Here is a 13038-nt window from a genome sequence, read left to right as displayed (position 1 = left end):
CTCCCAAGAATAAAAGTGCACGATATTGAGTGTCATTGCTTAATTGTGGCAGGGGAGGGGCCGTCCTTTCTCCCTTCTCTGCAAACTGTTGCAGTTGATGCTCTCCTCCCACATACCGTGCAATCAAGAGTGACTCATCAATTATGTAGACAACTGCTTTATTGGTTAGGTTATTTTAGATTCCAAGAGTTTATTTCATTCTGCTTTGGGCATTGATGCAAATATCAAAAGCCAAAACAATCATCATGTTTCATCACAATTCCATGCTATATTTATTGCTTGAGCATTATAGTGCTTAAGAACATCTATGTTATTTCAGGCTGGTTGATTCCTCAATGAAGACAAAAATAAGAACGATTTCTACTGGGAATTCAACATTTGAGACAGTAACACCACAAATGCATTCAAGAGCACCATCATTCTTTCTTTAATCATGTTGCACTTTTAGTTCACCTTTTACAATTCTATTGGACTTTTTTTTATTGCATTTAACTTTTCCAGAATTTGTTTGAGCAAAGTGTTGCACATTTTCTGCTTAAGTTTTGATGTTGATGTCAAATTCAAATGTTTTGCTATGACTTATTCATTGATGGGAATTGAGTTTGCTGGTCAGTGGTTTGCAGTAGTAATTGTTAAACAACTGATGGATGCATGGTGATATTAAACTGTTACTCAACAGGAAACCAGATTATTGCTCCACCCCTCTTATTTTATTTTATTTTTTATTTTTAATCGCGCATAAGGCGGCATCGCTCGGAGGACCATTTTTCTTGTGAGTGGGAGCTGGCGTGGCCGTAATTGTGAGCAGCAGTTATACTGCAATACGTATACAACAAAAAGCTATTCTAATTATACTACAGTAATTAACACGCAACTTGCAACTCAATATAAAGATGTTCACAAATGCTACTCTTCCAACACTCTAAGGAGGCATGGCAGAGCAATTCCATCACTTGGGTCACACTCCCCAAGTGATGTCAGAAGTCACTTGTCATCTAATGAAAAGACAAACATCCAAATTGTGTCTTGCCACACAGACATTTTTGCCCCAAATGCAAGATCTCAACAAACATGCACTAAAATGTCAAAAGAATGATGAGGTCATGTAGACAGCATTAGAAGACATACAGTACATTTATTCAATTTATCATATAAAAAAAATAAACAACAACTTCATTTTGGATTGAGTTGTCCTTAAATGTGGTACACTGCTCATCTTGAAACTATCAAATCTATGTGACTATTTGTCTTTATCAAAATTAAAAATTGCTTCTTTGCCTGAGTGCAAATTAATGGAGAAAATTTAAGTAGTCAATACTGAAACATCCTAACCACTTTTTCCACCTCAACCTTTAAAAGCCAAAGCTAAAAAGAAAATCAAAACTGAAGTTGTAGAGTGAGGACTTTAAATGCCCCATTCAGAGTCCTCACTTCTGCAGTGATTTGGGTTAAAATAATATTTTCTTATTCTTTGTTTTTTAAAGATGAGGTGGAAAAAGGAGTTAGTGTGTCACCTAGTGCTCAAATATATGATTAGTTATTCTCTAAATGTAGCAGAAAGGTTGGTCCTCACTACTTATCCGGAGTTGACCAGTCCTTACTTGTTCGAGTGAACAGGAATGTGTGTGTGTGTGTCAACTTGCAGTATACTGTTAAGTTTGCTGTGATTTCACAATAAATTATCGGATGACTTTTGCATTGCTTTCACATTATTGAATACAGCAATATCCTATGCTACTGATAAATGGATTTTACTGTAACAAATACTGTAAAATCCAAATTACTCTCACAAAAAAAAAAGACCAAAAAAAAAAAAAATTCAATTTAATAGAACCTTACCAGAGTATATTTTGCTTTTTTCAAATTTTATTTTCAATTTGCATTGTTCAAATAACCTTGTCTGTGTTGGGCAAGAAGTGCAGCAATTCCCAAATCATTTGAGACAATTGTGTAAACAGGTTAAGAAAAAAAATGTTTTTCCCCTCAATTAACTTGCACATTGTACATCAAGTATGAAACTAAGACTCACCAGTCACATCAACTCAAGTTATGTTGTGTATAGTGAATTTTCCTAATGACACAATGTGAAATAGTATAGTAACTAAACTACAAATGACAAAACAATACAAATTTTAAAAATAAAACAAAGACAGAACTGAAATAAAATGGCACCTTCTTGCATCTTCCTGAATGCTCGTCATCATAACGACCCCTGGGGGAGGAAAAAAAAAAAAACGTAATCTGACTGTTTCGAACGAAACAGAAATACAGAAGATGGACTCCTAATTGAACGTTACCATTTACAGGTGCACTCAAAATGATTCGACCCATATTACACAGAAAATGTACCGTATAAACTTATAGCAGACATGAATGAGATCCTCATTAGGGTCACAGGACTGCTCATGCCTACCCCAGCTGTCAATGGGCAGGAAACTGTGATAGTCTTAGAACACACTGCTGCTAAAAATGATTTAGGACCAGACAATTTTAGACAACCTGAGTGGCCGTGGCTCAGGCAGTCATAGAATGGTCTGCTGTTTTCGAAGCCCACTCTGTCTGAGTCACGTGTTGTTGTGTCCTTGGGCAAAATACTTCACCCATCTTGCCTTTAGTTGCATACATATATGCGCAACACGGCAGCCTGGCCTCCATCAATCTACAAAAGGGGGGCTGTGGCTGCATGTAGTTTACCACCACTCGTGTGTGTGAGAGTATTAGGCAAATTAGTCATTGGAAGCGCTTTAAGTACCTGAGGTAGGTACAGGAGGCGCTATATAAGTGTATTTGCAATTCTTTTCACATTACACTTGAAAATATATGAAAAAATATACATACATAAATGAGAACATGGGATTGAATGTCTGAACTCTTAAATAAAACAATCACATTTTTGGAATTGAACAACAAATAATTATTTACTCATAATTAAGTTGGATATTGCTATTAAAAAGTGCAAGCATTTTGTAATGTTTCTCAACGCAGTAGATCATCTTCAAAATTACAGTGTTAAGGCATTTTACAAACATGCAGTACAATGTTTATGCTTTCGTTTCAGCAAATGGATTAAGCTGCCAGAGGCAGTCACAAGCATGACTATTACCACCCCACGCCCCTGCCACAACCTATGATTGAGGGCTATTAAAAGTACATAAGAAAAAAAAAAAAAAATCTTTCAGAATCTTTTTCAGTCAGCTACGTTTTATTTTTGCACGGTTCTTGATTTTGATATTTGGGGACGAGCCACATCGAGCGACGGATGGCAAACGAGCATTGGACAAGGGGGATGGTGCTGAAACTTATGCTTGGTTCTGTTCCAATGAGACTTATGAAGAAGCATGCAGGAAAAAAAAATGCTAAATGAGTCAGTGACGACATGGGGCTGCTACATGTCTTCTAAAGGTAGTAGGCAGAATACTGTCATTACATCTTCAAACGATGCACACATTGATGTTGACATTTTGAATACTTTACTGATCCATCTTTTTAAAGCAGGGGTGGGCAAATCTGGCCCTCAAGGGCCGGTGTCCTGCATGTTTTCCACTTTTCTCTCCTTAACACACCTGATTTAAAAGATCAGGATTATTTTCAAGCCCCAGTAGAGGTTGTTGACGAGCTAATGGTTTAAATCAGGTGTGTTGGGGAGAGAAAACTGGCAAACGTGCAGGACATCGAATGGCCCACCCCCGATTTAAAGGTTATTTTGGTGGTGATGGGGGAAAAAAAAAAATCTGTACAAACATTCACCGAAGAGAAATTTAATAGCCCAATCCAATTGAAACTCTTTGGCTGAAGTTGAAGCAAATGGTCTGTGACAAGGTTCCAACCTGCAAAATTGATAAGGCATTGATGAAGCTAACCATTCATCACTCAGAGTCCCTGCCATGAGATTGTGGCAGCCAGAAAAGTGTGAGGTGGTACAACACTACGTATAGTTGTGTGCTGAGGGGTTCTTTCTTCGGTTTTATTTTGTTCCACAACCAATGATTTCAGAATTTTTCGCTAAAATCTTTTTTTTCTCTTTTACAAAAACAGCGAAGATCCTCGGAGTGCATAATTATTGTCGTTGTTTACGACAATTTACAAGGTCAGTATTTGTCAAAGCGGCCGCAATGTAACAGGCATATGACACATCTAAGCTCATTCTAATGGTAAAGGATGGCAAATTGCTGTGTGGAGCTGCCTCAATCACAACCTCTTCACCTTCAATCAACAAATACAGAAAGACAAAGAATTTGTTGATAGTTTGAATGTAGTGTATCGTGGATGACTCAACACAATCAAACGCTTTGTGTCTGCTAGTCCTAATTGTCAAATCTTAAAACGCATCTGATTGCAGTTTGAGAGGTTCCATCATCTGAAAGGTGCACATTTGTCAACAGACTGAGGGTTAGCATTTACCAGCTGAATGTCAGTGATTACTTGATTTATACAAAAAAAAAAAAAAGTGTGACAACTCACTTATTGAAAAAGAAATGTGCAATACCACACCGTTTGTGCTCCCGTTTCCAGAGCTTCACTTCCAACTTAATTTGCCAATGACTAAAGTGACACTCATTCACTAGTTTATGTGCCATATAGAAATCTGGTACAATGTGGAAGTTACAATTTCAATTTTAGTCATGTACACAAAATATGTTCTCTGCATTTGAGCCACCACAACAAAGCCCATGTAGTGTTTGGCCAAGTACACACAACGACAATCAGGCCGTTTTTGTCCCCATTCATTGCTTTGCGACTAGAATCGTCAAAGGGCTAGCTTTCTTAAGTCTTTTAAGATTGCTTTAATATGATCCTTATGTGTGCGGTGGGTTAAGATTGATTCGTCTCAATAGTAAGGTCCAAAATGAGTTAGGGCTGACAAACCTAATTATAGTGTTTAATATTTACAACCAAAAAGCTTTGAGTAAGGGAAGCGGTTTGACTCAGTCTGATGCAAACAGAATATTGTAAATAAAAAAATTTAATTAAAAAAAAAAGATAAACACCCAGATTTTTTTTTTTTTTTTTTTTGGGGGGGGGGTCTAAATGTGGTTTCGCCAAAAAACATTTTGAAAAGCAACTTTTTTTTTTTTTAATAATTTTCAACCTTCAATAATTTTCAACCTTCAGTACTTTTTGAAAAAAGTCATGCAGCAATGATGTCTAGTCGAGGTTCTCTTTTGTTTTGAGATATAACATATCAATGCGCAAGTTTTCTGCGTCTGATAGGACTGATGTAAGGAAGATAATCTGTGTTCTGTTGAGAATATCGGAGAACCCTCTACAACCAAAAATGATAACTGTCTTATTTTTAAAATCTTTTTATGTGGAGTCAGCAAAAGAAGCTTTAGGTTAGGTTCACACTGCAGGGATTAGTGTTCAAGTTTTTTTATTTTTATGTTTTTGAGAGGCCATTCCAAATTCCATTCCCAAATGAATGCGACTAGTATTTGACTTGAGTATGAATGTATGACTGCATCGTTTCCTCAAGAGTTGCTATATGATGTACTAGCAAGAGCATGACGTCAGTTTTACACGATTTAGAAAAACATACTCTGCTGCCATGGACAAAGTATCTAGAATGCACAGATCTTGTCATTAACAATTGTCATGGACATTCATCACAAGACATCACATGCTATTGATATTTCTGCATGAAATTCCTTGTTTCAGTGAGAAATAGGAATTTGTATTAACTTAAGCCTGCTGCCAGAATGTGGGAAACTGTTGTGTGCCTCTATTTAAAAACTAATATAATAGGAAATGATACATCACTGTCACCTTACCTTTGCTTACATCCTACAGCAATCAGAAGATCTACTGTGGAAGAGAGGGTTGAAGTGGTCTGACATAACATGAAAAGGGAAGATGCTTGACAGCTATAATGCCATACCAATTATCTACATATTTTAGGCTTTGCTCTGTTATTCTTATTTTTTCCCCCCCCAGCAACCGAGGCAGGCGTTCAAGGGCTTGATGACCGCAACACCAAACAAGGAGAGGATACACGCAATGTGCGAAATGCTAGCATCACCCAAATGAGTTCACACACACACACACACAAGTCTATTTTCCAGAGTGACTTACAAAGCTTATTTATGCACTGGTAGCAATGGAGCTATCAACGTTTTCAATTTGTCATACCGCATACAATTTGGTTACACACTCTTGCGGAGACACATCATTACCATATTTGCTAATAGTCGTTTAAATCTCCATACGGTTACTTAAAAACTGGCAAAGGTATGACATTGGAAAATTACTTGATTGCAACAAGAGCTGTCTGCAACAAGCAGCAGCTGTCAAAAAAAAAAAAATGCCTCTTTATGAGACATGAAAAAAAACTTATGTGAGCATTATTTTGTTCAACGCAGGATTAAAGGCCCATTTTTAGACTTTTGCAGTTAACATTTATGAATTTTTTTCTTTATTGGCAGTGTGTTGAGGTTGCAACAATAGCTAGCTAGCGTCAGCTTCACGGGTCAACTTGCGTTGTCATCCATCATGTGTTATTTAGTGTGCTTAATTTGAAGTTGGTCTTTTTCAACATGCTTTTGTATCTTCCTTGGTAGGTTCTTTTTTCGCGCTTACAAATAAACACTTTAATGTTATCACATCCAATTCCAAACTATTTAAATTACGTATTTGAGCCGTGCGACCACATGAAATTTTCCACCAGTGCACACTGTAAAGGCGGACCCATTTGCAGGAGAATCAGTCATAGCGTTGAGATCTGGAAGAAATGAGAACAAGCAGCAGTCCACCGCTCCTCAATGAATGTAGGACACTATTGCATATTTGTACAGTGTCACTGCAAGAAATTTTAGTATTTTTTTTCCTGTCAAGTAGCCAATCTACTTGGGCCCCCAATATTTGAGCCACTTGCTGACAGCGTGTAGAAGTATAGTTATTTCATATTACATCAAATTCCAAATTGTTCTTTTTTTTAAGTCTATGAAATTTGATCTTAGCATAATTTAAATAATCAACTATGAGACAATTTGATTTTAAACAAAAATAAGACTTAATTAAGCTTAAGAAACAGCAAGCAAGCAAATCCGGCAGCAGCGCCGAGACGGGCGGCTGCAAGGCTTGGTTTATGTTTGATATGCTCGCGAGATCCGTCAAATGATGTCATTTGCACGTCTGCACAGCCAGATTTTCCGCGATGCGTACCTTCCGGAATTTTTTTACCATGCGGATGAACTATTGCTTATGGAAGTTCACTGGTACAAACACCTGATTCGGCTGAAAAAGACTATCATGATCTAAAGAGCGTAAGGGACGCCAGGCTAGCATGCACAGTCAAGAGACGAAGTGTTAAAAAAAAAAAAAAAAAGGTCGGAAGATGCAGGAGTTGGCTTCACGGCGCCCCTCAGCTTTCAATTCCACCTTAAAAGCCTTTAGATAGCAATGTTTCCCACATGTTTTTAGCATGACAAAAGCCTTTGCTTTTTCATCCTAATATCAAACCTTTTTTATGCGCTGCTTATTTAAAAAAAAAAAAAAAAAAAAAAAAAAGCACTAAATAGACATGTTTGACCAAACATGATGAATAATCGTGATTTCAATATTGACCAAAATAATTGTGATTATTATTTTGGACATAATCGTGCAGCCCTATTCCGATTACAACTGCATTTTAGGAACAAGAATTGAGCACCATTTTTTTTTTTTAGAGGGTGGACATTTTGCCCCTTACCGTTGACGGAAAAGGACATCACAGCTCACCTTGAGGTCACAGTACAAAAGCGCAGAAAACAAGTGAGCAATGAACCACTATTATTTTCAGTCAGTGCATGAGGGCACAAAGACGTTAACTCAAAAGCCATTTCAAATCAAAAAGTTCTTAAAATGTTTGCAGAATCTGAGGTGATCTCTGAGGTAAAATTTATTTGAAAACCCCACGATAAAAGTGCAATAATATGCAAAAAATATTTTATCACGCCAGTGCATATTGTCTATAAACAATATGCATAGTACTGTAAGTCTAGTAATTACCAATACTATGAAATAGCTCACGAAACAACAAACAAGAAGTAAACATATTTCACCATCATTTTTCTGCTACGGCCACAGGAAAGAAGAGGTTTGCAAATTTAGTGTAGTGGTAGTAGAGTTAGGAAGTTTGATCTCTTAGACACCATAGCACACATGCCTCAATATTGTTGCATTCTTTTAGTTTACCAATAGGTTTCAGTTAATTTGACACAGTCTCTTTATCAGGTCATGTTGAATGATCAGATCTGACTGCTTAGCAGCTTTGGAATGCTTGCATTCATTGACACGTTAGTTATTGCACAGCTTCTGCCATCAAAAAAGCCTCGCAGACCTGCTGGGTGGGTGCCAACTGACTCCCAGATGTATTGCTACTGCCAACTACCCTCATAAAGCCAATAGCTATCGAGCTATCTATCAATCCTTTAGGAGACTTTTTTTTTTCAATAAAATACTCAGTTTTTGTATCAGTATTTCACAAGGTTGTAGCTAAAAAAATGGCAGAAAAAAAGGATAATGTAAAAGTTGTTTGGGAAAATTTTGCTGCTTTGGCGCTTAAACAGTTAAAGAAAACACTTTGCACAATATATGAAACACCGTATCTTAAGTGAAAGGAGGCCAAATAAACATGCACAACACTTAAGTTACCGAAGATTGGTCGGGCGCTACTTGGATGATGAACTGGTATGCAGGCATCGTACAATGTTGTAACACCAGTCTGGTCATATCGCCATCTTCTATTGCTGATTCAGAAGGCAGAGTGAAGCAGTCTTCAGTGTGGTCTTCAGACATATTTAGGAACTGTAATGGAAAGCATGTACAAAAGTATCAAATCCTTGTCTACACAGGTGATTAACGATAAGTTCCTTTTTGTCCATTACCAGCTGTTACGATAGCTTGCTTGAGATACATACATACATATATGCTCTCTCTCATATACACATATATATACATATACATATATACACACATATATACATACATATATATACATACATATACATATATATATATATATATATATGGACTTAGAACATCGCATAACACCAACAACCATACAGATGTGACAATGTGAATGTGTTCATTTAGAAAAAGGACATGCTGATTGTAACATGCATGGTACATGCAGACCATTTGGTTCCCAATTCCAAGTATCTAAAAAGTCTACTATCAATCAGTTAGGCAGACTTACATCATCCACTCTCCAAAGATCACTCTCAAAGCCTTCTGTCTGGCCATAGGTGATGGTGTTCCTTAGGAAATCTGTACCGGTGCCCTCAGTCTATTGAGCACGAAGCATTAATAATTGAGCTAATCAAGAATACTAACCGGAAGTGGATGCAAAGCATAAATGTCATACAGTGCCCGTGTCTTGCAAAACTGCAAGGAGTAATCTGATGTATTCGGTTGCTGCTTTAAGAGTGTCTACTTTACTGGGCTTCCGGTCTGGTCGCATCAGCGGTACCATTCTCTTCAAGCGGGAGAACATTGTGTTAAGGTTCCTTATCTGCAAAATTGGGAACAACAATAATGATCAGCAGCGAACACACACACACACACACACACACACACACACACACTTCTGGAAATTGTTGGGTCCCTGGGACTAACAATATTAAAAAACTGAGAGCCCCAACAGAATTGTTTGGAGTCCCATAAATTGCACAATAAAAAGGACAAAGTAAGTCTAAGGTTGAAATTGCATTTACAAGATGTGAGCAAAAACCAACAACAGATATTAACAACAGCAACGCTGCATTCATTAGCTACAAAGTTTTAATGTAGAAAATGCTGAAGTGGCTAAAATGAGATCACTGCCGACAATCAACGTCAGTACTAAATAGCTCACTTGCAAGCTGAACTATTATGAATATTGGGTTCCCACAGGGTCTTATTTGATAGCAGTGTATTGACATTGTTTTGCAATTTCATGTCAGTAAAACACCTGTTTTTGGCCAGGTTATTCATGCTGGTGGAATAGTCTCCATCAGCCGCAAGCCTCATGAGGATGAGCGCACAAAATAATCAGATGCAAGTTTTGTGGCCCACTGGCATAATGGCATTGAATGACATCATGAAGGGGGAGAGGCAGCAAACGTTTGCAGAGACCACACCTCTTACCAAGGACTTCTACTTCCTGGTTAGATATATAGAGGGTTTTCACTGACGTCCCATTTTGGGGAGTAAGCCGGATGCGCCGCCATTATGGAGGGGCTCGATAAACTGAGTGCAATGCCATCATGTATATCTTGGACGGATTAAACAAAATTATCAATGTCGAGACGAAAAAAAAAAAAAAAAACCCTTAGCAAAGCCTGTTGCCAATGCGAAGGCATACATTGAAGGACTCAGAACACAAGAAATGCCCGGTATGTGGAAAAATTATAGTTTATCGGTGATGTCGATCCATATGAGTTGGCTAACTCATCCTGGATAAACAACGATCCGGCTATTCTTTCCACAATTACATATCCAGACATAGTCAACTACTTGTTTTTTTATCAAGCCCATACACAGCCGAAGAGCTTAAATCCTACAAAGGTTTGGAGGCTTACAACTAGATGGCGTGTGGATGGGTGAGGGAGACGCAACATTTTCCGAAGAATCAGAACAACATAACTCATTTATATTGACTTGATAATAATAATTATGCCAATGTCAGTTTTATTTATGTCATACCAAAGTCCCTTACATTAAAATAACAGAAAAACACCACAAGCATTAAAGGTTTTTACAAGTTACTTTTAAAATGTCATAACTGCATTACAAACGTTGTTATTAGTTGCTTGCAATCAAAATTTTCTAAACTGAAAAAAAAATGAGCGTAACAAATTCGGATGATGTCCCGATTTTCTCCTCTCGGATCCTGGTTGAGCTTTGCCAATCACAGGTGTCTCTTTTCCTCCGATAATTTCTGGCATTCCTCTCCTTGATTTTTGATCACTTTTGAAAGCCTGTAATAGTCTAAATGTTTTTCTCGGTCTGCCCAATTTGTGCAACCCGAAACATGGCAATAATTGACCATTTTTCTAACGATGTTACAGATATACATAGTGCCCGTGCAGTGTTATGGTACCGAGTACCTCCAAGATGGCGGCTTCCGGGTTTATGACGCAGCTGATGACGCGAGGTGAAAACCCTCTATTCATCCATCCATTGTCTGCAGCCACTTATCCACACAATGGTCACAAGCTTGCTGGTATCCCAGCTGACTTTGGGCAGTAGGCGCGGAACACCCTGAAGCGGTTGCCAGTCAATTGCAGGGCACAGAGGGACGAACAACCAATCACACTTGGGACCAATTTAGCGTGTCCAATACACCTGCCACGCATGGTTTTATTTTTCGAGAGTGGGAGGAAGTCTGAGTGCTCGGAGAGAACCTACAAGGGCTCAGGGAGAATTTGCATACTCCACACTGGAAGGTCAGAGCCAGCGTTATTCTAACTCAGGTCCCTCAACTGTAAGGCGAGTGTGCTAAGCACTATCACCGAGCCGCCTGGTTAGAAATGGATACCATATAACTCATGATTTATCAATGAAATCACAAATGTTCCAAATGTAATTGATATACACATCTTACACTGTGGTATGTACAGTATAAAAAAAAAAACGTGTTATAGGCCCCTTAAATGTAGTTTTGTTGACAGTTCAGCATTTTGCAATCCGTGGCTTTATTTGACCTGACATCATTACTTCTTCGTGAGTTCAATTTCTTCTCATGTATGTCATTACATAGTGGTATCCAGGGTTCGAAGAAACATTACACTTAATTTTCTTTATTTTTAGTTCATCTTACACATATATACATATATATATATATATATATACACACACATATACATATATATATACATATATACATATATACATATATATATATATACATATATATATATATATATACATATATATACATATATATACACATATATACATATATATATATACACATATATACATATATATATATACACATATATATATATATATATATATATATATATATATATATATATATATATATATATATATATATATATATATTTTTTTTTTTTTTTTTTAACATATTCAGTTAACCAGGGACCAAGCCGGCGTACATAACGAAAATGTGACATCCAAGTGACACTATATGTTTAAATTATTCTGTATTTTCTTCCATGTGGCCCCTGAAGGAAACAGAATTTAACACCACATTTTAAATAGTGACTTTATGAATGTCGCTACGTTGTCGATAGCTGTTCCACTCACTATTAAGCTACAGAGCTGTTCGTAGTATCTGAATGTGAGGTTACACGAGTTCGCAAGACTCACCCGAAGCCGCTCTTTGGCATTGACTTTTTCTCTTTTTCTCACACTTTCGTGGAAGTCCTCTGCCACTACATAGTATCCGTCGTTGACTCGTTTGAATTTCTCAATATTGCTGTAAACCGGAAGAGCAGCTTCACCTGTTAGACGCTTTAAAATGTCGCTCATCATCTCCTCCTCGGGCGTTTTCATTTTTATCGAGTAACTTCTAATTAGCTCATGTGAAGTTTCCGGTGGTCGTTAATGAACAAAAACAGCTTCAGGCCAAACCACAGGGAGAGCAACTGATTACCAGAGCAATCAGGCGGCCCGACCCACACCTGCGTTGCACCTAGACCAAGCTGAACACGAGGCGCTCAACAGTTCGTACGGAATCTGCCGCGTTGCAGAAATACGCTTCGGTCATTTCCTGTTTCGAAAGTTCGCATGAACTGCGGATAATATATTTACACTGCTCCCCTCCAATTATTAAAAAAGGGGGGCCTCATTCGTTATATTAGTTACTAACTAGGGGAATGATTATTTTTTTATTTTTTTATTTATTGTACCCCTGTGAGAGCCCTCAACCACGCAAAGAAATTCTCGATGAAAGTGCCTTAAAACAGCGCGCTGCTCCATCATTGTCTGATTCGTTACATTTTTTCTACTTCATTTGTATTGCTAGGTGTATTTTAATCAGTATCTCCAAAGGCCAGTTGTTCAAAAGGAAATCTGACTGGGTTCCGGATTGGATCAAATTAAAAATTCTATCAT

The 13038-nt window shown here is 37.6% G+C and overlaps 1 protein-coding gene across 1 annotated transcript; it reads right to left on the bottom strand.

Moving 5' to 3' along the window:
* Positions 1 to 1858: 1858 nt before the first annotated feature.
* On the bottom strand, positions 1859 to 12631 carry figla (folliculogenesis specific bHLH transcription factor). The gene is made up of 5 exons (XM_088421273.1): positions 12292 to 12631; positions 9341 to 9487; positions 9173 to 9262; positions 8629 to 8781; positions 1859 to 2212 (listed from the first exon to the last, which is right to left on the bottom strand). Exons 1-5 carry the CDS (start codon positions 12475 to 12477, stop codon positions 2201 to 2203), a joined length of 588 nt encoding a protein of 195 aa, XP_088277399.1. The 5' UTR covers positions 12478 to 12631; the 3' UTR covers positions 1859 to 2200.
* Positions 12632 to 13038: the final 407 nt, after the last annotated feature.

Source organism: Hippichthys cyanospilos, chromosome 1 (assembly GCF_059441005.1).
Source record: "Hippichthys cyanospilos isolate Australia breed blue-spotted pipefish chromosome 1, RoL_Hcya_1.0, whole genome shotgun sequence".
Lineage (NCBI taxonomy): Eukaryota > Metazoa > Chordata > Actinopteri > Syngnathiformes > Syngnathidae > Hippichthys > Hippichthys cyanospilos.
Note: the sequence above shows the minus strand (reverse complement) of the source record. Positions and strands in the feature narration are given on the sequence as shown.